This window comes from Pectinophora gossypiella, chromosome 26 (assembly GCF_024362695.1).
Source record: "Pectinophora gossypiella chromosome 26, ilPecGoss1.1, whole genome shotgun sequence".
NCBI lineage: Eukaryota > Metazoa > Arthropoda > Insecta > Lepidoptera > Gelechiidae > Pectinophora > Pectinophora gossypiella.
The window spans coordinates 1,581,182-1,607,844 of NC_065429.1; the positions used below are offsets into that span (position 1 = coordinate 1,581,182).

The 26,663-nt window shown below is 37.8% G+C and overlaps 1 protein-coding gene and 1 long non-coding RNA gene across 2 annotated transcripts in view; both read right to left on the reverse strand.

The window, feature by feature from the left end:
• LOC126378596 (uncharacterized) overlaps positions 1 to 18,019 on the reverse strand; it is a 50,131-nt gene extending 32,112 nt beyond the window's left edge. Inside the window, exon 1 of the long non-coding RNA XR_007568121.1 lies at positions 17,977 to 18,019. This is a non-coding gene — a long non-coding RNA (uncharacterized LOC126378596). The remainder of the gene's footprint in view (positions 1 to 17,976) is intronic.
• Positions 18,020 to 19,158: 1,139 nt separating this feature from the next.
• LOC126378288 (homeobox protein invected-like) lies at positions 19,159 to 23,632 on the reverse strand. Its single transcript, XM_050026480.1, has 3 exons — positions 23,612 to 23,632; positions 21,654 to 21,839; positions 19,159 to 20,683 (listed from the first exon to the last, which is right to left on the reverse strand). The coding sequence occupies exons 1-3, from the start codon at positions 23,630 to 23,632 to the stop codon at positions 20,417 to 20,419; spliced, it is 474 nt and encodes a 157-aa protein (XP_049882437.1). The 3' UTR covers positions 19,159 to 20,416.
• Between the last annotated feature and the right edge of the window lie 3,031 nt (positions 23,633 to 26,663).

Sequence of the window (26,663 nt, forward strand, 5' to 3'; positions counted from 1 at the left end):
AAAATTCTACTTGATATTAACACAGAATCATGGTCTGATCTGAATCATCCCCCTCAGTATTCGCTACGATGTCACTAACACCCTGTATATAGGAAGCTAGAGAATAATGTCAGGATCACGGAATAGAAGGAAGAGGTTGGAAGGGCCAAGTGAGCGCGAAACGCGCCATACAAGTATGATCAAATAGTTCATACTTCAACTTTGCACTCCACTCTACCCTGGTTTTACACAGACACTACACATTGACGTTATCGTACACGCGCATCTGTGTGTGTGACGTCTGACGCCATACGATTGAAAACTAAAGTAAGACCGAGGGGGTGAGGTAAACCTAGCTCAGCCGCTGGTGGGGAGCGGAGAGTTGCCTGTCTATACATAGTACCTCCGTCCGGTCCTTGTTATTGTTTCTGTCACTCAGAACCACGGAATAGGAGAAAGAGGTTTAGAAGGGTCAAGTGAGCGTGAAACGCGCGCCATACAAGTATGAGCAAATAGTTCATACTTCAACTTTGCACTCCACTCGTCCGCAAACTTAGAGCTCCGCGACAGTATATTAAAAGGTCGTCTTGTGCGTTATAACCTGCAGGGCAAAAAATCAAATACTGATTATCATGATCAGATCCCTCCGCGTTGCAAAATTCCAGGCTAAGTAAATTAAATTCATCTTTTTTGGGGTTATGTATACGATTTTACAAGAAAATACCAGACAGTATTTTGAATTTAAAGAAAATAAATTTAAAGCTCATGTGAAACTTACTTTATGTAAAAACATGTCGTGTAAGTAATCAAATTAAATCAAATATACTTTATTGCACAGAACTAAATTTCAGCAATCAGACATAACAGGATAAGATGTGTTGCTGTTGCAGTTTCTTGTCATTTCTCCTCAGCCATAACACCTTGCGAAATGACGTAGATTCAAAAATGTTACATTGACCATCAACAAGTTTATCCATGATAATTACGTTGAATAAATGATTCTGATTTCTAAACTCTTTCTTCCATTCCGTGGTGCAAACCATTATGACAATCGACACCAAAATGTATGATCGTTACGTCGATGGTCATAATCGTTAGCAACTTGTCTAAGGCCCCTGGAAGCAACCCTGAACCTCTTCAAAAGAATCTCAAGCCCAGGAAACCCAAACAAATTCCAAACTTCGTCTAAGTAACGGAAGCCAGGCGCACACCGCATAAGAGTTGCACTTCCTAACATCAATCAAATTACTGTACACCCTGGTAAGTGATTGCCGTGATTAAAAGTGCTATCCAGTTATGAAAGGCGTTAAACAAATATTGAGGTTTGATTGCACACGGGAGCATAATGCGTACGGGAACGTTTAGTAGCTACCTATTTTTAACCCCCGACGCAAAAACGACGTAAAGTAGTTTGACGTGTGTGTGTAAATGTGTATGTGTCTCTCTGTGGCATCGTAGCTCCCAAACGAATGATCCGATTTTAATGCGGCTTTCTTTGTTTGAAAGGTATATCAGTCGAGAGTGTTCTTAGCTATGTTTGGTGGAAATCGGTTCAGGTCTTCAAGGTCGTTTGTTAAGTGTGATAGGAATGTTACACGCTCAGTTTGCTTGCAAGCATATGTGGGATAAGTTATTTTTTGCTTTTTATAGGGTTTAGCATTTTTAACCTTTTGTCATAATAATTGAGTAAATTTTTGGTCGGAGGTTTTTAAAATTATGTGACTTAAACGTAAACTATTTGGCCGGCCCCGCACCGAACCTTGTCTCGTGTGTTTCCCTGTCAAATCGCCCGCGCAGTACACACAATCGTTGTTCGAGATCAAAAAATGTATTGGTGCAAAGCTCTCGGACTATTACTCCGTGTAGCGCGGCGCGGTCGATTGATACTTGCATCAACGGTAACACAGCACCGCATATCGCGCGCGATGCGACAAAACAGCAATAGGGTATATGACTAGGTCAAAGATAAATTACATAAACATCCTATATACGTCCCACTGCTGGGCACATGCCTCCCCTCAATCAACCGGAGGCGGTATGGAGCATACTCCACTACATACTACACAATGCGGGTTGGTGGAGGTGTTTTTACGGCTAATAGCCGGGACCAACAGCTTAACGTGCCTTCCACAGCACGGAATCATCTTACTTTTTCAGACAATCAGGTGATTCAAGCCCGAAAAGTCCTTGCCAAACAAGACAGAAAGCTCGATGTGGGTACTTAGTTCATCTTATGATAGATGTACCTCTGTCTACCCCAATTGGAGTATAGTCATGAGCTTGTGTTGGTTTTGTAGTAAGGTGACACTGGGAGGTCTAACTTCAAAACTTATCAATCCAAACCTGAAAACTTTCACTCCTAAAAAAATCTAAATCAAAATACCTATCTCCACAAAAAAAATCGCGACCCAAAAAACTCGCAAAAAAACGGCGCATAAAAAAACCTAAACGATCAAGACTTAAAGTTCGTAATCAAGTTGTGTCGAATACCAACTCGACTTGGGTGGTCTCGAAGTATCAAGATCTTTTGTCTCTCTCACTCTTACTCGTTCTTTGTGTGTTGCCATCTCTCTCTTTCGTGTGGTTTAGCGGTCAAAGATTATGTAAAGTTCAGAAGTGGTTTTGAAAATGTATTTTGCACTGATGTTAATGATTGCTTTTACTCTATCTACCCGTATAGGAGAGTAGCGTGCAGATAAGAAGTAAGGAGTGTTATTTTGAACACAAAGTATTAAGGTGTTTTCTATGGGTTTTGAAACTTTAAAGCTATAATATTACCTATGTCCCTTTGGGGAAATCCAAGTTATTTTACTTTACTATCAATGTCAATTAACTTTATAATTTCGAAACTCACGCCTATTTCCCACCGGGGTAAGCAGAGACTATGGAATAGGCTAGTTTCCAACTAGTCAAATCAGTTACTTTTAACTAAACTTGAAAGCACGAAATGGTTATGGAATTTGTATGAAAAAGCGTGATAAAATATCGGACATATTATTAGTTAGGTTAAGAGAAGGTGCAGGTCGTGTCGTATCGGGAGGTGAAGGTTTTGGCGGGAAGAAGAGAGGAATGGCGATTACTCCACCGACAAGAGCGCAGCTCTTAAATAAAGAGAGAGATTATTAGTTTTAAATCTGTCTTTTTAGAAATCAGAATTTCATAATTTATTTTGAGCCTAGTACACGACCCAATTCCATTTGCTTCGATCCTGACACATTTCTCTTGCTTCCGCATTCATCGATCGTTTCATACGGCGGTTTTGTTTCAATATATAGATAATTTTTATTCCACGTTTTCCATCTTCTCTCGTGTGGTTTGTAAGGTCAATAACCGACCTCATCAACCCTGGTGTCAGGGTAGGTACTATTTATTATATATTGTTAGTAATTACGATAAATATAGATATTATTACTAATTTGTTACCTATTGGTTTCAGTACTTATTAATTTATTTATTTTTATTGATTTTATTTTTAAGACTATTGTTAATGCATTCTGTATGACGTATAATGAATATTATGAATACATGATTTGATTTGATTTGTTTTGATTTGATTTGATTTGAACTGCCAAATGCAACAAGACAAGATTCATGACAAGGCTCATGTGATGACTATATCATGTAATCAATTTATTAAAATTTTGGTTAGGAAATTACAGGCTGATCACCTGATAAATTCAAATTCAAATTCAAAAATATCTTTATTCAGTAGGTAACATAGTTACACTTTGAATCGTCAATTGTTACATAACGAACGTCTCATCCGCCTAAAACTATTGCAGCTTCTCACAACCTGTAGGTATAGCCGGGGAAAAGAAGCTGCACGAAAAACCTCGGCACAGGGCCCTAGACGTTCTTTTTAAAAAATAAACAAAATATTTTTATACAATTGAGTAATTTAGCTACCTAATATTAGTTCTCAGACAGTTAATCCCATGCATTCATATCTTCTAAATAATATATAGTAAGACGATCCGTGCTTCGGAGGGCACTTTAAGATGTCGGTCCCTCGAAGGACGATCTGGTGAAGGTCGCGGGAAGCCGCTGGATGCGGGCAGCGCAGGACCGATCGTCGTGGAGATCCTTGGGGGAGGCCTATGCCCAGCAGTGGGCGAAAGGTTTTGTTTCATAAATTATTTTTGTTTTAATTAACAAGTAATTTTCATCGGGTTTAGCCATCCTAATTTTACATTTTTTTTTATGAACTAGACGAGATCCTGCATCGGGATCTCCCGAGATAGATATTTCCAATCCCGCGCGCCCAACAGGGCACCCTCAGACCTGTTGTCTTAAACGTTGTACCGGGTGAGAGCCTTCAGCGCTGCCCATTTGTCCGGCCAAGTAGTTAATGCCATCTGCGGCAAAACTACAATAAGTCACGTCAAAAAAAAGTCACTACTTGGCTGGACTTGTGGAGAGCGCCGAGGTACCTTTATCTGTTGGCTTTATTAAAGCAATATTGCTTTTTGACATTTGTTTGCATTGCGCACTTACTTTTATATGCGCAAATGTCAAATTGCAATATTGCTTTCTTAGATGAATTGCTTCGATGTGGCCATTTTAACCCCCCTGTACGGTCACGAGCATTAATATTTATACACTTTGGTACCATGTCACATTAACTTTTTTGAAAAATTGAACCGTAAGGCTCACTAAATGTGAAATATGTTAGTGCGACAGAGTCCTAAAGTGGGTACATTATATTGCTCATGACTGTACTAAGTTTTAGACCTCTTACCTAAGGGCGAATGAAAGTCACATCTGATCACAACCTTTGCATTTCACCTTTTAACATCGCCCTTTTCGCGATGCTCCTTCTCACTCACACTTTCTCGTGTCGCTATCTGCTGTCTCTCTCTCACACCCGCGTGATTTGGCCGTCCCTTTCTAATTACATACAATAAGGTCTTTTTCATACATTGCTTTGCAATTTGTATTACGTACCTACGTTAATATAGTATACGTGATACGTATAATATACGTGAGGAGCTCGGTGGCGCAGCGGTAAACGCGCTCGGTCTGCGATTGTTGAAGTTAAGCAACTTTCGCAAAGCCCAGTCATAGGATGGGTACCACAAAAAAAAAGTTTTCATCTCGAGCTCCTCCGTGCTTCGGAAGGCGCGTTAAGCCGTTGGTCCCGGCTGCATTAGCAGTCGTTATTAACCATCAATCCGCACTGGGCCCGCGTGATGGTTTAAGGCCCGATCTGCCTATCCATCCATAGGGAAGGCCCGTGCCCCAGCAGTGGGGACGTTAATGGGCTGGTGATGATGACGTTAATATAGCATTGCGCCTTTATACCTGAACGGGTAGGCAGAGTTCTCTAGTCTACCCACTCCTCGTCAGCCATGTTGAAGTCCCATGTGATAGGGGGCGAGCCTATAGCCATTAACCGGGCACAAATCCTGTAAACCACGTGATATCAATTATATATGACCCTAACATGAATTCAAACTTCATTAACACGTTTTCACAGGGTCCGCTTACCTACCGGATTTAACAGGTCCTGTTTTTTACAGAAGCGACTGCCTGTTTGACCTGAACCCGCGAAGGGAAAACCAGCCCAATACAAGTTAGGTCACATACCTCCGAAAATGCATTTCTAGGGAATGCGGGTTTCCTCACGATGTTTTCCTTTACTGCTGAGCACGTGATAATCATTTATGTTCCAAACATGAATTCGAAAACAAATCCGACAATCATTGGTTTAGGCCTGTGCTGGATTCGAACCTGCGACCTCAAAGTGAGAGGCAAGCGTTCTACCAACTGGGATACCACGGCTTAATACATACACATACAATGTCATACATACATACAAACTTATAAAGTCAATCACAATGGTTATGTCGAAGAAGTGGCTCTGTTTAGCTACCCCGTTAAGGGTTATAGGCGTGAGTGTGGGAACAAACCAGATGCCATGTAGTTGTTCTTTATACAAATTACAATTACTTATCAAAAACCCACGTGAAAATTGAAAAATGATTCACGTTCGCTAAACAAAAATAACCTTCAATTATTTGTGTTTTTTTTATCTTAGGTCACAGCTTCGAGCATCAATCAAAGCCGGCCTTAGGGCTTTAGGCCTTAAACATGGCAACCATTGATTTACCACTACCGTAGATACGGCGCTTGATACAAAAATGCGGCGAAAACTTGGCGCTTTTTTAGCTATACATTCGCACACAGCGATATAGTACCTATATATTATGTCGTGGGCAGATTATTATTATTATTATTATTATTATTAGCCTATATGTCGTGGGCAGATCAATGAAAAAAAAAACGTTTAATGATATGAGCAACTTAATGCATGATTACTTCATGATATGGCCAAATGTTGGCAATCATATCGTAAAATTAGCTTGAATGGTGATTCAAGCCTGAAAAGTCCTTATCAAACAAAGGACAGTTTCACAAAGTGATTTCGACAATGTCCATCGGGAGTCGAACCCGGACCTCCAGATCGTGAGTCTAACGCTCTAACCACTAGACCACGGAGGCTGTTAGGTGTCAGGATATTTTCGTAAAAGTATTTGATTAAATTTGATTTTTTGCTTCGGAGCTGCCCCGTTATGCCTCAATCGTTCTCTCTGTCGTCGATTTCGTCACCGCCGTACAGCAAGCCATACGAGCTTGTGATTGGACGGAGCGTATAAATCTCGCATGCCAGACACTCTGCGATTGGGTGAAATTCCAACAATCAGTCAGTCAGGGGTCTAGATTGCTGCGTATGAAACCTACTTACTAGAATAGTCGGAAAGTTTGAAATTTAAATAAGGAATGCGAATTCGAAAAATAATATAACATTTAAGATTATTCTCTACGGCTTAAAGCGATATCAATCAATTTATATATGTAGTTTCCTCGCTTCAGTATCGGCGTCCTAAGGACGTAATATACGATCCCGACGACCCGAATACTCTAGCCATAGAGGCGGCCAATCAGCTCGCCACACCAAACACTTCAGAACCCCGATACCGCCCCGCCGGCATGGTAGACGATTTCCCTCACTCAGCGCTTATCGCTATCGACCCGCTAGGGTTGATTAATTCTTTCAAATATTTTTCCTCTCAGACGACGCCCTGAGCCGAGGTTCGCGCCCAACTGGGCACCCTCAGGCTTGTTGTCTTATTTCGTACCGGGTGAGAGCCCTCAACGCTCCCCATTTGTCCGGCCAAGTAGTTAATACCATCTGCGGCAAATTTACAATAAGTCACGTCAAAAAAAACTCGCCTCAGCCGATAATGGGGAGGCGAGAAGACTATTACAGATACCTACTTCGTAAGTACGGTCACGAGCATTAATGTGTATACACTTTGGTACCATGTCACATTAACTTTTTTGACAAATTGAACTGTAAGTCTCACTAAATGTCAAATTTGTTAGTGCGACAGAGTCCTAAAGTGGGTACATTATATTGCTCATGACTGTACACGGTGTTAGTGACATCGTAACGAAAACTTTGAGGGATGATTCAGACCATGATTCTAAGTTGATATCAAGTAGAATTTTCCGTCGCAAAAGTAAAATATTAACAAAAAAGATACTTAAATTTTCATGAATTTTCCGACAGGAAATTCCACTTGATATAAACTCAGAATCATGGTCTGAATCATCCCCCTCAGTATTTGTTACGATGTCACTAACACCCTATCTACCTGTACGTACTTGTACGGGATGTAAGTGACATCGTAACAAATACTGAGGGGGACGATTCAGCTCATTATTCTGAGTTAATATCAAGTGGAATTTTCACTCTGCCTGTAACATCCTAACCAAACTAGGGATGACAATTATAATTAAAACACATAATAACGGATTCTCATCAGTCATCCCGTGATCATGGCACTTACAACAGTGTCGAAATTTCGGGAGTCTCATATCCCTGATTTAAACGCGGCAAGAACCCGTTATTATGTGTTTTAATTAGGGATGAAGTTATTTTTTTGTGATGTGTCCCCACCGGGATATGAACCCGGGGCCTCCGGATCGTGAGCAACGCTCAACCACTGGACCACAGAGACGGTTAAGTCTATCTAAGATACAGTCGTTATCTGAACTTACTTAAGTTATTCATCACTCGACTCGACCGGTTTAAACGCGTTAACTTAAACTATTGATTCAAATCTAAAATGTAAATTGATATATTAGACTACGACCACCCACGGAAGAATATTTGTTTTAATCTGTGACGTAGCTTAGCGCTGTGTATCTTGTGGGGCGGGCAGGGAGATATAACTTAACAATTAATTAATTAATGACTATGCATTTTACAGCACGCACAAACATAGAACAGGTACGTGGAAAACTATAAAACTTAAAGTGGGTAAAGACAACCTTACCTCTGAAAGCGATCTCTTCCAGACAATCTTAACAACTATACGAACCAGCTAGGCACAAACCCGAGGTGGTACCATTGTTTATTTAACATCAAACATACACAAACGAAAGATCCGGTATACCTGCCAATTATAGACGCACACAAATCTGACTAAAATAAATAATAATAAAAAGTAGAAGCTAAAGTTAATAAACTTAAAAGAAGAATAATTGAAAATAAAATTGAAAAACATAAATCGTGTAAAACTTTAAATAAAATTATGTTTATAAAAATTAAAATTTATTAATAATTATTATTTATTTATTATTTTTTAATTTATTTATTTAAATTATTTTAATTATATTTTTATTTTTTGTCTGATTGTTGAAATTTAGTTCTGTGCAATAAAGTATATTTGATTTGATTTGATTTATGGTAGGATTTGAAAACTATACCCATTGTGGTCCTATGGTACACCGACTTGCTTCTCAAGCGGGGAGCGCCGGTTCGAACCCCGGTAACGGACTTGCACCAACGAATTATTCTTACACAGTTAGCTCGACCATTATAGACTGCGATACGGCTCACCACCTATCACATTGACCTAACAGAAAGCTCGGTGAGATGTGGGTAAGTACTTAGTTTGTCTTGCGATGAATGTACAATCAAAGAGCAAAAGTTCAGTCACTCAGCCCAGCTAATTATTTGTAAACAGTGGTGGAATTATGAACCATTAGTCGTCATACACATACATACATACATAAACTCACGCCCGTAATCCCAAATGGGGTGGGCAGAGCCACAAGTAATCAAAGACAACTTGCAGCCACTGTTGATACGAAGTCCTAAGATGGATATGATGAACATAGTCATAGTTAGTCGTCATAGTTATAAAATTTATGTTTTTGTAGGTGTTTTTGGTCTATTACTTTCAAATATTTTTCCTCTCAGACGACGCCCTGAGCCGAGGTTCGCGCCCAACTGGGTACCCTCAGGCCTGTTGTCTTAAACGTTGTACCGGATGAGAGCCTTCAGCGCTCCCCATTTGTCCGGCCAAGTAGTTAATGCCATCTGCGGCCAATCTACAATAAGTCAGGTCAAAAAAAAGGTCTATTACTGGAACGACATGTAACCAGTTAATTTTATTACTTTGCAAGAAGCCGATTTGACTTTTGCAGCTTATTGTACCTCTGACTACCCCAATTGGGATATAGTCGTGAGTTTAGCCTATGTTATCTAACCTAACCACCTATACGACCCGACCTGTCAAACCAATCGATCCGTAGCAAAATCGATGTTATCGTTAGATCGATTAGGCTGATACGATCATGTTTTGACAACCCTGACGTTTGACAGCGAACTGTCATGGCGGCGCGGCCGACCAATTAGAAAAGGTTACCTTTTGAAATGTCATGATGAGTTGTAAGTTTGAGAGCGAAAGTGTTAATTGGTAATATGTTTGTATGTTCGTTTTATATTATTATTCAATATTCTTTATTTATATATTAATATAAAACCAAAAACATATCATTAAAAATAAGGAAAAGGTTTATAATCATACATTTGGAGCATTGCATTCTATGGAAGTGAAACGTGGACTATGACACAGAGAGACAGAGAGATGTTGGAAGCGTTTGAGATGTGGTGTTGGCGAAAGATGGAGGGTATAAGCTGGACTGAAATGGTGTCAAATGAAAAAGTGCTGGAAAGAGTTGAAGAAAGGAGAACCATAGTGAAGACTATAGAGAACCGGAGAGAGAAATTTAGAGAGAAATAATTTGAATTTCCAAAAAATACTACTTGCTACACTTTACTAGGCATACTTTGTGCCTTTCTCTTTTATTGACCTCTAAGACCATGCGGGGTTGGCTGGAGGAGATCTCGTTTAGAGATAAGTCCACCTTTTGTACCTATTTATTTAAAAATATGTATTAATGTGTACAATAAGGAGTTAATAATTAAAATAAGATGTTTTCGTGCTTCGGAGGGTACGTTAAGCAGTCCCGGATTTGACTTATGTAAGTAGGCTTTAGAAGCCGTGGTATCATAGTAGGTTAGGACGCTTGTGTCTCACTTTGAGGTGACAGATTCCAACCTAGCACTAGCCTAAATCAATTATAGATTAAGTAAATTAAATTCATCTTTTTGGGGTTATGGTTAATTGTTTTTTGTGTACTTGAAATATCTATTGTTATTATTTTTTTTGAGACATTTATTAAAGATTGCATGTTCCTTTAATTATAAATTATTTAATATTAATATTCGCACGCTGTATGGTTGAGTGATGGACTTTTATTGATATAATGTATACTTAAGATCTTTTGTACCACTCTAGAGCGAATAAATTTCATTTCATTTCATTTTTTAGAATAAAATACCACATACTATTTTGAATTTGTTTTAAAGTTCATGTGAAGTTTACTTTATGTAAAAAAGCTTATTATAACATTAATGATTACCTACTTAAATGATAAAAATGCTTGGTATTCTAACCTCTAGTTATTTAATAACTTGTAATGTATACTTTGATTTAAAAGATGTGTTGCTGTTGCAGTTTCTTGTTACTAAAATTTCTCTCAGCCATAACACGTTGCGAAATGACGTAGATTCAAAAATGTTACATTGACCATCACCAAGTTTATCCATGATAATTACGTTGAATGAATAATTCTGATTTCTAAATTAAAGCACATAATACCGTTATTATGTGCTTTAATTTAGAAATCAGAATTATTCATTCAACGTAAGAACCCGTGTTCTTACCGCGTTTAAATGGGGATATGAGACTCCCGATATTTCGACACTGTTGCAAGTGCCATGATCACGGGATGACTGATAAAATTGGAGTGGAGTAGGTAGATCCATAATTTTCTACGGGCAGACATATCTGCCTACCCTCTTTCTTTATGATAGTAACCGCGTAAACTTAAAACAATGTATTCTGATTTTTGAACAAATGGAGAGCGCTGAGGACTTTTACCCTGATGCTGAGACATTTTTAAGAACCTAACACCCTGACATAGGAAACTGCACAGATTAACCCCAGTCGGCCAGTTGCTCAACTAAATTGATATATATTCGCGCGACCACCCAGGGCGCATGCGCGGCTTATTTATTTTTACTCCACGCACCCGTGATAGATCTCTGCGCGGCGCTGATTGGCTGGTCATGTAGGGTTGCCAGTTGTAAAGATAATGTCCAGTGCACAATATTTAATATCTGTATGAGAACTGATATTAGGCAGCAAAATTACTCAACTGTATACCAATATTTTATGTTTATTTATTTTTTAAAGAACGTCTAGGGCCCTGTGCCGAAGTTTTTCTTGCAGCTTCTTTTCCCCGGCTATACAGGTTGTGAGAAGCTGCAGTAGTTTTAGACGGATGAGACGTTCGTTATGTAAAAATTGACAATTCAAAGTGTAACCATGTTACCTACTGAATAAAGATATTTTTGAATTTGAATTTAATAATTAAATGGCCCTTGAAGACGCCTCCTAATTTCAAGTTATACCTGTCATTTTCTTATTTGCCGAAAAGAACAGGGACGGAAAATTGACAACTGTTAATTTTAAAATGAAAGAATACCCGGCCGAAATAATTATGCATCTCGCTCATATGCAACCCGTTTGACGTGTGCTGTCAACTTAATTCTGTCGGGTTACTGGCCAATATAAGATTTTGGAAGGATTTTTTTTTCTGCCTAAAATTGACGCGTGTTCCATAAATTTTATGCCTGTCGATTATCCGTCCCTTTCCTTTTCAGTGGATAAGAAAAGGAATAAAAGGAAGGAAGGAATAAAATTAGACTGTGTACAGAAATCAGCACCATTATCCGTGTATTCTTAGATGAGAGCGGAATAAGTGAAAATGGTGTCAGGATCGTATAGTAAATGGAATTCCGAGTTCTCTGCCTACCCCAACGGGAAATAGGCGTGATCTTAGCCATCTATATTTCAAAGGGGAACATAGCCTAGAAAATCCCTCATTACTAATAGTTTTTTTTTTATTTTGGTTTTCCCCGAAGGGTAAGGCATAGGGAACTATGCCCATACAGCCATGTCTTACGAATTTTTTTTTCTTGATGATTAATGAAATGATGAAAGGTGATGATGATGAAACCTAAGCCCCCACCCTCGGAGTAGACTCCTACTCCGAACCCCAAACGAATTAACTCAAAAGGCCGCATAAACTTTCGAGTTATGAAGCAGCTTCCTGGCACGAAGCGAAAATAGGCAGATACATACTTTGTTTATTGAGTACTCCGATATAATAACACTGTCGCGAATGTCTTCTGACTAACTTAATGCGATCATTAACCACAAATCACCACTTCGTATTAATTATTTAGATTATTCAATGAAGAAAGCAACTGCCCAGTTCCCGTTACCGCCAAAAAGCCTCATTATTAATAGTTTGTAATTTCTGACAACCCTATGCACTGATTGGCTGGCGCCTCGCACATTCTATTTTCAAAATTCCTCCCTGTATTGATCCCGTTCGATCGCTTTTAATTCTCAACCAACTTACATTTGCATTCCCCAAACTACGTTTTCATATGAATTCCTTCTAAGAACTATTCAGTTAAATGCATTTGTAAGTTTGTCGGTACAGTTTTCTAAACAAACATATCTTTTCAGCTACTAAATGACAGCTTCATACGATTTTGTAGGAGTAGTTTGTCTCACCAAGTGAATTTATAAGTTTGTCGCAGTAGTTCGAAGTTCAAATGTTTGTTTTTCTCTATGGATATGGCGCCAACTACATAAATAATAAAAAATAAAGATATTTTGTTTTTAAATAGGTACTTATTAAGTGTTTATAAATGTTTTTTTTTTCATTCGTTTAAGCTGTTAAGTGACAAATTATACTTGTTATGTTTGTTTTATAAGGATTGTATTCTAAAAAGTAATGGATAAAAAAGAGATGGCCCTGTTCGGAGAACGCAGGACTTCCTTCGTACTGTTGTTACGGGTTCGATTCCCGACTCGGGCGTTACACCACTGATTCCACTTTATGAGTTTGAATTCATATTTAGATCATAGATAGTTGATATCACGTGTTTTCCAGGATTTGTGCCCGGTTAATGGCAATATGCCGGCGAGGAGTTGGTGTATACTACACCCCAGCCTACCCCTTCAGGGTTACAGCCGTGATGTTAACGTTTCGGCACCTTGGTCCACCCGGACACATCATACAAAACACCTCATTTTACACAGACACTACACATTGACGTTATCGTACACGCGCATCTGTGTGTGTGACGTCTGACGTCATACGATTGAAGACTAAAGTAGGACCGAGGGGGTGAGGTAAACTTAGCTCAGACGCTGGTGGGGAGCGGAGAGTTGCCGTTCAATACTTATTCCTTATTATATGACAATGACGTCCTAGTGAGATAGGGTTCTTAGTACTAAAGTTAGAACTATAAAATTGCGGTTTGGAACCTAAGTAATACAGTGTATACAAATGTGGGTGGCCCAAGCATAAACTTTAACACTTAGATGTAGAACCAAAATATCTAAACCTGCACATTCTTACAAATTGTTAGAATATAAAGCTCAGCTTAAAATGGACGGTCTCCTAAACAGCTTCCGTAGTCTAGTGGTTAGACGAATTCTCACGATCTGGAGGTCCGGGTTCGATTCCCGATGGGGACATTGTCGAAATCATTTTGTGAGACTGTTCTTTGTTTGGTAAGGACTTTGCGGGCTTGAATCACCTGATTGTCCGAAAAAGTAAGATGATTCCGTGCGGGCAGGTTAAACCGTTGGTCCCGGCTATTAGCAGCAAAAGCACCTCCACCAACCCGCAGTGGAGCAGCGTATTGGAGTGTGCTCCATACCCCCTCCGGTTGATAGAGGGGAGACATTGACATTATCAACACGCGCATCTGTGTGTGTGCATCTGACGCTCATACGATTGAAGACTAAAGTAAGACCGAGGGGGTGAGGTAAGCCTAGCTCAGCCGGTGGTGGGGAGCGGAGAGTTGCCGTTCTATACGTAGTATTATACCTTATTCTATGTTTGATGACAAGGAATCAGCCTACGAGACTTATCTCACTAAGGATGTGATAAACAAGCTAATTTGGCGGCGAGGGTGTGCTGCAGCGCAGCTTGAGGAGCTCGGTGGCGCAGCGGTAAACGCGCTCGGTCTGCGATTGTTGAAGTTAAGCAACTTTCGCAAAGGCCGGTCATAGGATGGGTGACCACAAAAAAAAGTTTTCATCTCGAGCTCCTCCGTGCTTCGGAAGGCACGTTAAGCCGTTGGTCCCGGCTGCATTAGCAGTCGTTAATAACCATCAATCCGCACTGGGCCCGCGTGGTGGTTTAAGGCCCGATCTCCCTATCCATCCATGGGGAAGGCCCGTGCCCCAGCAGTGGGGACATCATAATGCCATCTGCGGAAAATCTACAATAAGTCACATTTAAAAAAAGACAAGTAGTCGAATTCAGTGGTTTACAGCCCGATCCGGGATTCGAACCCGTAACATTATCACCTCCAAAAATCAAAACCAATTATTTCTCAAGTTCCGTTGATAACGTACAAATCCCTAATAGTATTTACTTAACCAAATATTGATGAGCTCTCATATTATCGCATCGCTTTAGAGAAAATAGGCCTCGAAAAATTGGTCCCCTAACCATCCAAAATTGAAAGACCTATGATTTGGTGTTAGTAGTTGGAAAGAGGAGGTCTAGATAATCTGGGCGGTATGCACCATACGTCGACGTGGGTGGTCCGCCATTTTTATTCAACCGTCAAAGGGTCATTGACCCGGCCGATTAACTCAGTGTCGTCACACTTCTGTTTTTTTTTTCTTTATTTTTTATTTTTACAGTTGGTTTTTATGTCTTGTTAATTTAATGGTTGTTTTTTTTTTGCTTTTGCTATGATTTTAGATTGATCGATGAAATTAGAGTGAGGAAGTTGGTATCGTTTAAGTATTTTTGGATTTAGCTACCTAACTACTAGTCTTCTTCTATCGTGTGGGTTGTGAGGTGAATTACCAACCTCATCAACCCTGGTGTCAGGGTTATTATTGAGCCGCCAAAGGCCCCTGACATGGCTCATATAACGACTACTTACTTACATCAGTAAGAAGTAACCGGGACCAACAGCTTAACGTGCCTTTCGAAGCACGGATCATCTTACTTTTTGGACAATCAGGTGATCAGCCTGTAATGACCTAACCAACCAAGGGATCACAAAGTGATTTTTGTGATATGTCCCCACCGGCATTCAAACCTGGGATCTATTAGTAGGTATTGAGTGAGTTTTGGATCATACATAATTGATATCACATCTCTTAAGTAAAAATATTATGTTTAGTTTACATATACTGCCTATATACGTCCTCCCCTCAATCAACCGGAGGGGGTATGGAGCATACTCCACCACGCTGCTCCACTGCGGGTTGGTGGAGGTGTTTTTACGGCTAATAGCCGGGACCAACGGCTTAACGTGCCCTCCGAAGCACGGAATCATCTTACTTTTTCGAACAATCAGGTGATTCAAGCCTGAAAAGTCCTTACCAAACAAAGGACTGTCTCACAAAGTGATTTCGACAATGTCCCCATCGGGAATCGAACCCGGACCTCCAGATCGTTAGCCTAACGCTCTAACCACTAGACCACGGAGGCTGTTTACTGTTTAATGTTTAGTTTAGGACCACGGAATAGACAAAAGAGGCTCTAACGCGCATTTTGTATGAGAACCGCTGTCGCCGGTTCAACCCCACTCTCTTTCACTACTACTCCTGCAAACAGATAACTACGATAGCTCTACTGCTTCTCAAATTCCATAGCCACTTTACCGGCAATGTATATTTTATGTGATAGCTACCAATTTTATCATTACTTTTCGTCAGATACTGCATACAGAAGTATTTTTTTGATAAATAGCCGATCGCACTAAGGTTTTTAGGTTTCCTGTGATATAGAGAGACCACCTTGCATGATAGTCGATATTTGATTTTTTGCCCTGCAGGTTATAATGCACAAGACGACCTTTTAATATACTATCGCAGAGCTCCGTATGTCGTAAAGTTTGCGGACGAGTGGAGTGCAAAGTTGAAGTATGAACTATTTGCTCATACTTGTATGGCGCGCGTTTCGCGCTCACTTAACCCTTCTAACCTCTTTCTCCTATTCCGTGGTTCTGAGTGACAGAAACAATATCAAGGACCGGACGGAGGTACTACGTATAGACCGGCAACTCTCCGCTCCCCACCAGCGGCTGAGCTAGGTTTACCTCACCCCCTCGGTCTTACTTTAGTCTTCAATCGTATGGCGTCAGACGTCACACACACAGATGTGCGTGTACGGTAACGTAAATGTGTAGTGTCTGTGTAAAACCAGGGTAGAGTGGAGTGCAAAGTTGAAGTATGAACTATTTGCTCATACTTGTATGGCGCGCGCTTCGCACTCACTTGGCCCTTCCAACCTCTTCCTTCTATTCCGTGGCGTTGCACATGCTTGTCAGTCAATTTAACGGTTAAATCAATTAACAGTATTATATCCTAGGGGATAACAGTACACCTTCTTTTAATGTCGGGTAAGAATTTAAGGGTCGTCCCTTCGTGATAAAGGATGTGGTTACATGGCGCTTGAATGTTTTATATTTCGGTACGATTTTTGAATTTATTAAATAAATGATAAAAATAACAATAAAAACTACACCAGATTATAATAAATAGAATACAAAAAAAAAAATATTGAAATAAAAAAAATATATTAAAATTATTAAAAATTATTGTAATATTGTAAATTATTGTATTGTTGTAATTATTGTAATTGTTGTTTTTTTGTTGTGTTTGTAAATTGCTGTTGTGTGTTTTTTGATGTAAGTTAGTAATCGTTACATGAGCCATGTCAGGGGCCTTTGGCGGCTCAATAGTAACCCTGACACCAGGGTTGATGGGGTTGGTAATCAGCTCGCGACACCAAACACTTCAGGATCCCAATGCCGACCCCGCCGGCGTGGTATACGATTTCCCACAATCAGCGCTTATCGGTATCACTAGGGTCGATTAATTCTTTCAAATATTTTTCCTCTCAGACAACGCCCTGAGCCGAGGTTCCCAACTGGGCACCCTCAGGCCTGTTGTCTTAAACGTTGTACCGGGTGAGAGCCTTCAGCGCTCCCCATTTGTCCGGCCAAGTAGTTAATGCCATCTGCGGCAAATCTACAATAAGTCACATCACAACAGAAGGTTTGTTATGTGAGATCTATGGTTCCATGTAGTCCTAATGTTAATATTGGCACGCGAGGTATCCCTTGGCTCAAATTAACTGTATTTTTTCACTCCCACGTATTTTATTGTCACCATTTTCCAGGGGTGACTTCTGTGCAGCTTTTAAATAAACTTCACGGTGTGCGTGTTAGAGGGTGGGTAGGGAGAAATGTAACAAAAAAATAAAAAATACGCAATAAGTAAGTACATTGAGTTTCTTCACCCTTAGATTGCCTGGAAGAAACTGCTGATCAGCTTATTCGCAAAAAAATGAATTATTAATTGATCACTGTGGCTCTGTGGTTCATCAGGTTGCTTCTCAAAAGAGAAGCCCCGGTTCGATACCCGGTACCGGACTTGCACCAATGAGTTATTAATTCATCTCAAGTGCAGTTTTCACTAACACAGTTGGCTCGACCATTATAGACGGCGATACGGCTACCTATCACGTTGGTCTAACAGAAAGCTCGGTGAGGTGTGGGTACTTAGTTTATCTTGGATGTACCTCTGGCTACCCCAATTGGGATATAATCGTGAGAATGTTATTAATTAACGTAGGAACGAATGCCTAGAATGTTCTGTGTACTTGCGATGTAACTATAACTTGTAACTCTGCTGCTTAGCCCGATAGCATTACCTACCTATTTTGAATACATTTTTCTTTATTAGAATCCATAAAAAGTTAAAAAGAAAATGTTTTTAATCAGTTTTAAATCACGAAATTACATAAATAATTAATAAAAATAATGCTATTTACTGCACTCGTCAAAAAATTTAATTGTGTTAAATATTTCAGTCTTTTTTTGACGTGACTTATGGCCCACTTGGCCGGACCAATGGGTAGCGCTGAGGGCTCTCACTCGGTGTTTAAGACTCGATACAAAACCAAATAATTAAATAACGGAATTAACACCCGTCTTCACAGGTCCCCTTTTCAAAATAAAGTTAAAAAGTGCAAAATTAAAGGGCGGGTATCGAACCCGGATGCCTGATTCGCGCTGCCGCAACTATTCCAATAAACGGACCCCTCAACGTTTAGATTAAAGGGGTGCTATTAAACAGACAGATAAAAAGGGAATAGGGTATTTGACTGGGTCGAAGATAAATTATTAGTTGCTAATCTACAAATAGAACAATGAATAAAACAATAATAACCCTGATACCAGGGTTTATGAGGTTGGTAATCCACCTCACAACCCACACGATAGAAGAAGAAGAAGCAAAAAATTGCAGATACATCAGGAGTTAGACTGTGAGGAAATAAAATGCATAGAACATGTTCAGCTGATTTGCTTGTCTTCATGGACATTTCGTAAAAACCGACAAACGGTTGTCCTTGTTTTTGGAGATGGGTTGATCACCTGTTACCATGTTGTTCATCATATTCCAGTTCTTTTGGCTCTGTTCACCCCTTTAATGTTTACGGGCGTGATTTTATGTGTGTTCTAGGCGTAAATAAGCATTTACCAATGAAGTGGGGTTCACCTTAAATAGACTTGAAATATAATAAAATATACTTTATATATATTCACTTAAGGTGAGTCGAGACTGTAGTCAAACGCGATGAAATTTTGTGCAAAATGGTTTTAAGTACTTACCTTTAAAATAAAATAAAACAAATATATATTTCCAATTTTTTTTAATTAGGATTTTTTATAAATCGCTACTTTTAGAAAATAAAGGTTGACAACAGCTGAAATAAATTTTCTTTTTCTAACACACGATTTATATTTCGAGTTGTCATCAACCTTTATTGTTCTTCTAATACTGCTACATTGCACAATAAATAACTTAAATTAAATTATTTAATTAAAATGTAATTTAAATCTAAAATGTATTTACAATTCCAACATTTTAAATTGAATTTGAATTTATACAAAATGAATTTTAGGACATTTTTATTTTGAAACAAAATGATTTAGTATTTTTAATATTTAAATTCTTTTAATGAAATTCTATATTGCTTTTTAAATTATTCCATGATTGAAGATAAAAATGTATATTTTGTGCATCTACAAGTTTCAGAACAATTACAATTATGTCGTATTTACATTTTAGAAGATAATTTAGTAAAATTGAAATAAATTAAAATTGTGGGTTTTTATTTTTATTAAGTGTATTTACATTATTAACACGCTTTTTCGGGGATTATATTGACCGTCCAATGTTATTATTAAATATAATATACCTATAGCGCATTTAATATACGTTATATGTAGAGTACTTATTATATTTAATATATTACAATTGACGTTTTATAAAAATGAAAATTCAATTTTTTACAATGCAATTCTGATTTCATTCAATAACAATTCTGATTTCATTCAATAATAAAAGTCAAAATAAATGTGAACCAATAATGTCAAATAGTTTTGAATTTAATAATTAATTGCTAACGAAAGCCAATTTCCAAGTGTATATTTTAGGTTTATCGTGTATTACAATTTCAATTCAAAAGCAATATTGCAATTTGACATTTGCTCATAGAAACTAGCGCAGTGTCAACACATGCCGAATAGCAATATTGATTTTAGGTAAATTGCTTCAATGTAGCCTTTTTAAACCCCCAGAACTAAGTACTTTATTGCTTGTATTGTACACACGAGAACTAAAATGGCCATGAGCTGGCCGCCTTGTTTTTGGCGTATCAAAACTGGCTGCAAGTCGTTTTCTTCTACTTGAGGCTCTTTTTTATGCTTTCAAAATCATTTTCAGAACTAATTATGGTTTTGATAGTCATGTTATGCCCGTGCAAGGGCCAAAGCATGTCGCCGTCGATGGATACTTCTGGGACGACATCATCATCATCATTTATGGCTCTATTCTCCTTTATCTACATTACTCCTGATTCTGGGATGGGTTTATTTGTTTGAAGAGTAAGTCTACGGCCGAGCCTGTGCCTCTCTCTCTCTTTCTCTTGCCTTCATCTCCAACTCTTCTTCTTCTCTTGTTAAGGGTACAGTGCTGTGGTTGTACAGCCCTTGTGCCATCAGCTGCAGGGCGAGCGGGTTGCGCTGGCCGCTGGCTTTCTTGATCTTGGCACGTTTGTTCTGGAACCAGATCTTGATCTGAGCTTCAGCCAGCCCCAGCTCCGCGGCCAGCGCCTGCCGCCGGCGCTCCGTCAGGTAGCGGTTTTCGGCGAACTCGTGCTGTGGAGAGATGATAGATAAATAAATACTTTATTGAGCATTATGCACAACATTACTAATAGGTGACACTATTAGATGGTTTCGATTTACTCCTAAAAACTGGTTTAGATGTACTTTAACTTCGGAAAATTGGCAGCCAAGTCTTCAAGGTTGTCACATTAATAGCCCGTCATTATAGAAAGAACACAATCCCTTAGTTGGTTTTTACGGCATGTCCAGTCATGTAAGCAGTTGGACGCATTCTACGGATCTTTCTTTACTTCCAGTTTTAGTATTTATTTGTGATCAAGAAGTCTTTTCACACCATATTATTATGTTTTAAAAAGAAGAGAGACAACACCATCAAGTTGCAGTAATGTGTCTGCCAGAGGGTGAATCTTCGAATACCGGTGGTCAATATCATTATCGTGAGCGCTTGAGAGGATCGGCTATTGTGGCGAGCCTTGGGGGAGGCCTATGTCCAGCAGTGGACGATTTGCGGCTGATGATAATGATGATGAACCGTGAAAGAGCCGTGGTAACCCAATTGGTAGAATGCTTGCCTTCACTTTGACGTCGCAGGTTCGAATCCAACGCAGGCGTAAACCAATGATGTGTGGATCATAAATGATTATCACGTGCTCAGCGGTGAAGGAAAACATCGTGAGGAAACCCACATCCCCGAGAAATGCATTTTCGAAGGTATGTGACCTAACCTGTATTATGCTGGTTTTCCCTTCAGGGATTGAAAGGTCGAGACGGGCAGTCGCTTCTGTAAAAAACCGGACCTGTCAAATCTGCAGGTTAGGTAAGCGGACCTTGTGAAAAATGGAATAATACTGATGAGTGAGATGATGATGATGATGAACTCAAAAAATGTCGTAGAATCTTTTGTATATTTTGCAATTATCCAGTTAGAACTTGCTTAAGTTGGCAGAGGTTACCAGCATCACAGGAAGACATACTTAATAATTATGAAGACAGAGCTCACCTTTAATCTAGCAAGTTGTGGTCCAGAAAAGGCAGTCCGGGGTCGTTTCTCATCGTTGGTTGTATCCCCGGGAGGTTTTTTCGGTCGTCTCGTTCGAGGACCTGAGTATAGAATTATGTTGTGTATAATGAGACACAAGATTGGTATGAAAAAATAAATATAAAAAATGAAGTCCAAAAATTTGGTCTAAACAGGCCACATTACAACAAAATTCATCTAAAAAAGCAATATTACTATGTCATGTTTAATTATATTTCGCCCTTGCTTTTATATGCGCAAGTGTCAAATCACACTGTTTCTTTTTTTAATGCATCTATGTATTGCTTTAATGTAGCCTTTTTAAACCGCCAGACATTATTTAAACATTAAATGAAGTACATCAGGAGAAAAAAGACCGAGAAAATTTTGTACCTAATTATATTAGGTCTTAATGAAAAAACTTCATGACTTGTGTTTTATCTTAGTTAACATAAGAAAAATTTTAATAACTCTCGTTGTAGTCAAGAAAAAAACAATTTACTAAACTCTTGTTACAAATATTTACTATTTAGTTAATAAATTCAAGGTTTCTAACAAATATTGAATATTAAAGCAAGGCAATACATTTCACCAAAAGTAAAAGCAAAACAACAAAACAAAAAATGCTAAAACATCCACAAATACACAAACAACGACAAAACATAAAACATACAGTACAAAATTGTAGGTATTTAATACTTTACTGATAGTCAGTAGTGACGGTCAAGCGATCTCACTACAGTGAGGTAAGCCACCTATTAGAGGTTCTAGACAGGCCACATTGAAGCAATTCATGTCATCATTATCTGTCTATGTTATCCCGTTCTCACAGGGTCCGCTTAGCTAACCTGAAGATTTGACAAGTCCGGTTTTTTACAGAAGCGACTGCCTGTCTGACCTTCCAACCCGCGACGGGAAAACCAGCCCAATGCAGGTTAGGTCACATACCTCCGAAATGCATTTCTCGGGAATGTGGGTTGAAGCAATTTATGTAAAAAGCAATATTGTATTATGACATTGGTGCAAATAAAAGTAAGTGCGCGAGGAAAACAAAAGTCAAGTAGTAATATTGCTTTTTAGATAAGTTGCTTCAATGTGGCCCTTTTTAGATCCTTTGTTATCTTCTCACTATAGCAAATACACTACAGTGCCATATAGTGCTCTAATGGTATGTTGCTACTGCAGAATGTATGTAATATTGAAATGACTATCAGTGAAATATTAAACCAAAAAAAAGAGCCCAAAAAAACAGATAAGTCGAGCCAGTGTTTGACGCGGGCGCAACAGGATTTGATCTCTCTGTCATTCTCCTCTGCTCCGTAAATCTACATAGAATTGTAATTCGCATAATTACTTCAGCTTTATTTTGACGTGACTTATTGTAGATTTGCCGCAAATGGCATTAGCCAGAGAAATAAAGAACACAGGGGCCCTCATCTGGTGCAAATTTTTAAGACAACATGCATGATTGCTCAGTCGAACGCGAACCTCGGCTCAGGGCGTCCGCCTAGAGGTCTATATTTAAAAAAAGAATTGACTCTACTGGGCTTAAATCGCCGAATGAGGAAAATCGGCGACCACGCTGGCAGGGTCGGTAATGAGAAGTAAGTAAGCATATGATATGGTAAAATAGTAAAACGCTGCATGTAGCCAGTGTCAAGTAGAACAAAATGTATGTACGGTCACGAGCATTAATATGTATACACTTTGGTACCATGTCACATTAACTTTTTTGACAAATTGAACTGTAAGTCTCACTAAATGTCAAATATGTTAGTGCGACAGAGTCCTAAAGTGGGTACATTATATTGCTCATGACTGTACCTAAAGTAGTGCGTGCAGCCGAGACTGAATAAGAGTCTCACATAGGCGTCCGCGTCAAACAGAAGCTACTTTAAAGCTCAATACATTCAGAGGCGGCAGCGGAAGCGTTCCTATACGGCCTTTTCGTAATATTCCATTATGTCGTGAGTTTCGCCATAAAAATGCAGGGCTTTTGGTACCACCTCTGTATGCATTGGACTTAAAAAATGCAAAACAGTGCAACACAAGCGACATCTCGACACACGACGATATTCCCGACGGCGGACGATGCAATATCTTAACCAATTCAATTTGTGTCCAAATCGAACACGCAGTATTCGAATTTTAAAATTGGTCAAAATATTTCACCGACTGCCTGACGGGTGATTGGTGGCTGGCGAACGGTGATTGGTGCGTTGTCTTCAGGTGATGTTTTTTTTTTTCTGACAGTTCGTTGTTGATGCTCCCTTATGATTTGAAATGGATTTTTTTATTTCTTCAAAACATTTTTTTCATACATTTTTTATGACTCATGCGAGAAGCGAACTAGACTCTAAAAAGAGCCACATTGAAATAATTGAACTGAAAAAGCAATATTGCTAATTGATATTTGTTTATATAGTACACTTACTTTTACATGAGCAAATGTCAAAATGCAATATTGATTTTCAGATTAATGACTTTGATAATAAAATAGATTAGAATAGAAATTGTTTATTAAATAAGGATGCCAGACAAAACCAAGACAATAACATGATTTATTTTTTTAAATTTTCAGAAAAGAATTACAATAAATCAAAACAATAATGGTCCTTTTAGACTCCCTAGACAATTTTACTTAAGTCATTATATTTTATAAGTAATTTATCTTATTAAAAATAAAATGACTAATTTCGTAATGCGCCTAAGTTTTATTAAATAAAAAACATCAAAACATAAAAAATAATGATTTTAAACTCAATAAATTAAATTATAAAATAAGAGTTAAGTAAGTACACTAAAATTATAAATACCTTAACAGTAATAGTCTTTTAGTGGGACTTATTTTTAATCAAAAAATATACCTTTATAAATAAAAATTATTCTATACCAAACTATAACTTATTTATGCTATAAAAAAGCGCACCATATTACCAAAGGAAAAAGAGATAGGTATTGTTGTTAGTCGCAAATTCGTAACAAGTACAACCCAGTCACCAAAATCTAGTTAGTTATAAATATAAAGCTATAATCCTTGTAAATATCACAGTGAGCGATTGAAGTGAGTCTCAACGAGATATACAATTGGTCATCGAAGCGTGAAGTCATTGAGGAGGCTTAGACGGAGGTCCGGAGGCCTATTCTATATATTGGTCCAAAATTTTATAATGAAGTGAAAGGTCGTAAGTTATCATAGGAACTGTAACCTGGAGTTTTTAGAAAAAAAAAAAAACAGTTTTCTTGTAAAAATAAAAACAGTAATAAGTGGTTTGTTTTTTTTTTTGTGGTAAAGTGTTGTTATTTACAGGTTTACAGGTCTTTTACTAAGATACTTTTTTTCTCAAAAGAATACATTTGATTCGCTTACTGAGAAACAATCAATTTCATATATTAGTTTGACAACATTGGAAATTATTTCAAACTAGAAGTACAATTTTATGGAATTGGTAACTTGACGTATTTTTTAAATATTTATAAATGGTTAAGAATGAAGGAAATCTAAGGTTCATACTTATTATAAATTATTACTGTCTCTTCGTTGTATGTTCCTTATTAAGTAGAAATAAATAAATGAATTATGTACTGTCAATCGAATGCAACAAAAATACATTAGTCTCTTACGTTATACACAACTTTTTTAACATTTTTTTTTACTTTATATAAATAAGTTAAATTAAAAAAATACCCCAATAAGGTATGTGTGTTGTAGTGGGTATCACATTCGGACAAACGAATCAGCGTCGTCAATCCGGGGATCGGATTAAAAACCGGACGTGGATTGCGCTTGAGATGATAGAAATTCCAAGCAGATGTAGTGTTGCCGGTAGCAACAACAAATTTAACCCTCCTTTTTGCTCCGTCGGGTAAAAATGATAAATCATTATCAGAATAAACCTCCCATATTTTTTGTGAAACCACTAGTTTTCAAGTTAACCACAATATGATGGATGATCAGCCTACAAAGGTGAGCGACCTTTTTGTAAAAAAAACCTTTTTTAAAAGTTTCTACTAAAAGATCGTCGGGGACATATTTTTTTTACTAACTTGTGAATAATGTCCATTAGAAGTGTGAAATTTGGTGTTTTATCTACGTTTAGTGATGCTTCTTTATTTTTTTATTGGTGACAATATTTTTTATAAGAAACGTATAAGAACTTGCGCGCGCGCATTGAATTTGTTATAAAAAACTGTGATCGGTGAAAGTTAGATTAAGAATGTTGTAGTTATTGGATCTTTTATGTAGCGTACTGCTTTTTACAACAATATAAAATTAAATTTAAAAATACAATATAATTTATTGCACCAAAATAATCAAACAAAAAATTTCGTAGTATATCTTTTTGAACCAGTATTCTATTTCAATCAACTAAAAATAAAAAGTTATAAGTAACCTCAAAAACCTAATGTTTTAAGTTTTTTGTAAGTGTTTTATAAAGTTTCCATAATTATAAATTCCTAATATATATTATTTAATATTATTTTTATTTATTTTTTTGTATTGTAATTGTATTTTGTGCCCAAAGTACCAACTTATTAACAATAATATGCCAAAAATAACAAGCAGATATTGAATAAAAACATGCACAATATGAAATAAATAATTAAATACTAAATAAAATATTTCGTTACTTTTTAAATAGCGTTACATTACAAATACAAAATGCGTTATTGAAAATAAATCATAAGAAAGTTAAATAGGTATCCCCTTAAAGTTAAATAGGTATTAAAATATCATAAAGCTAGCAAAAACGATTATGCAAGTGTACTTAAACTAAATAAAATTTATATTTATGTAATGGAATTATCTCACCCTTCGCGGCTCGTACTTACTTCGTCCTGGAACAAAAGAAAATAAATAATTAGACATAATATTATTATTTTATTAAAATGCAACTTAAATAAAAATAAATCATGAAAAAATATTCTTATTCTTGAAAGTTTCTTTTTATATTATGGATGATAATTGCCACGCTATGACAACAACGGTAA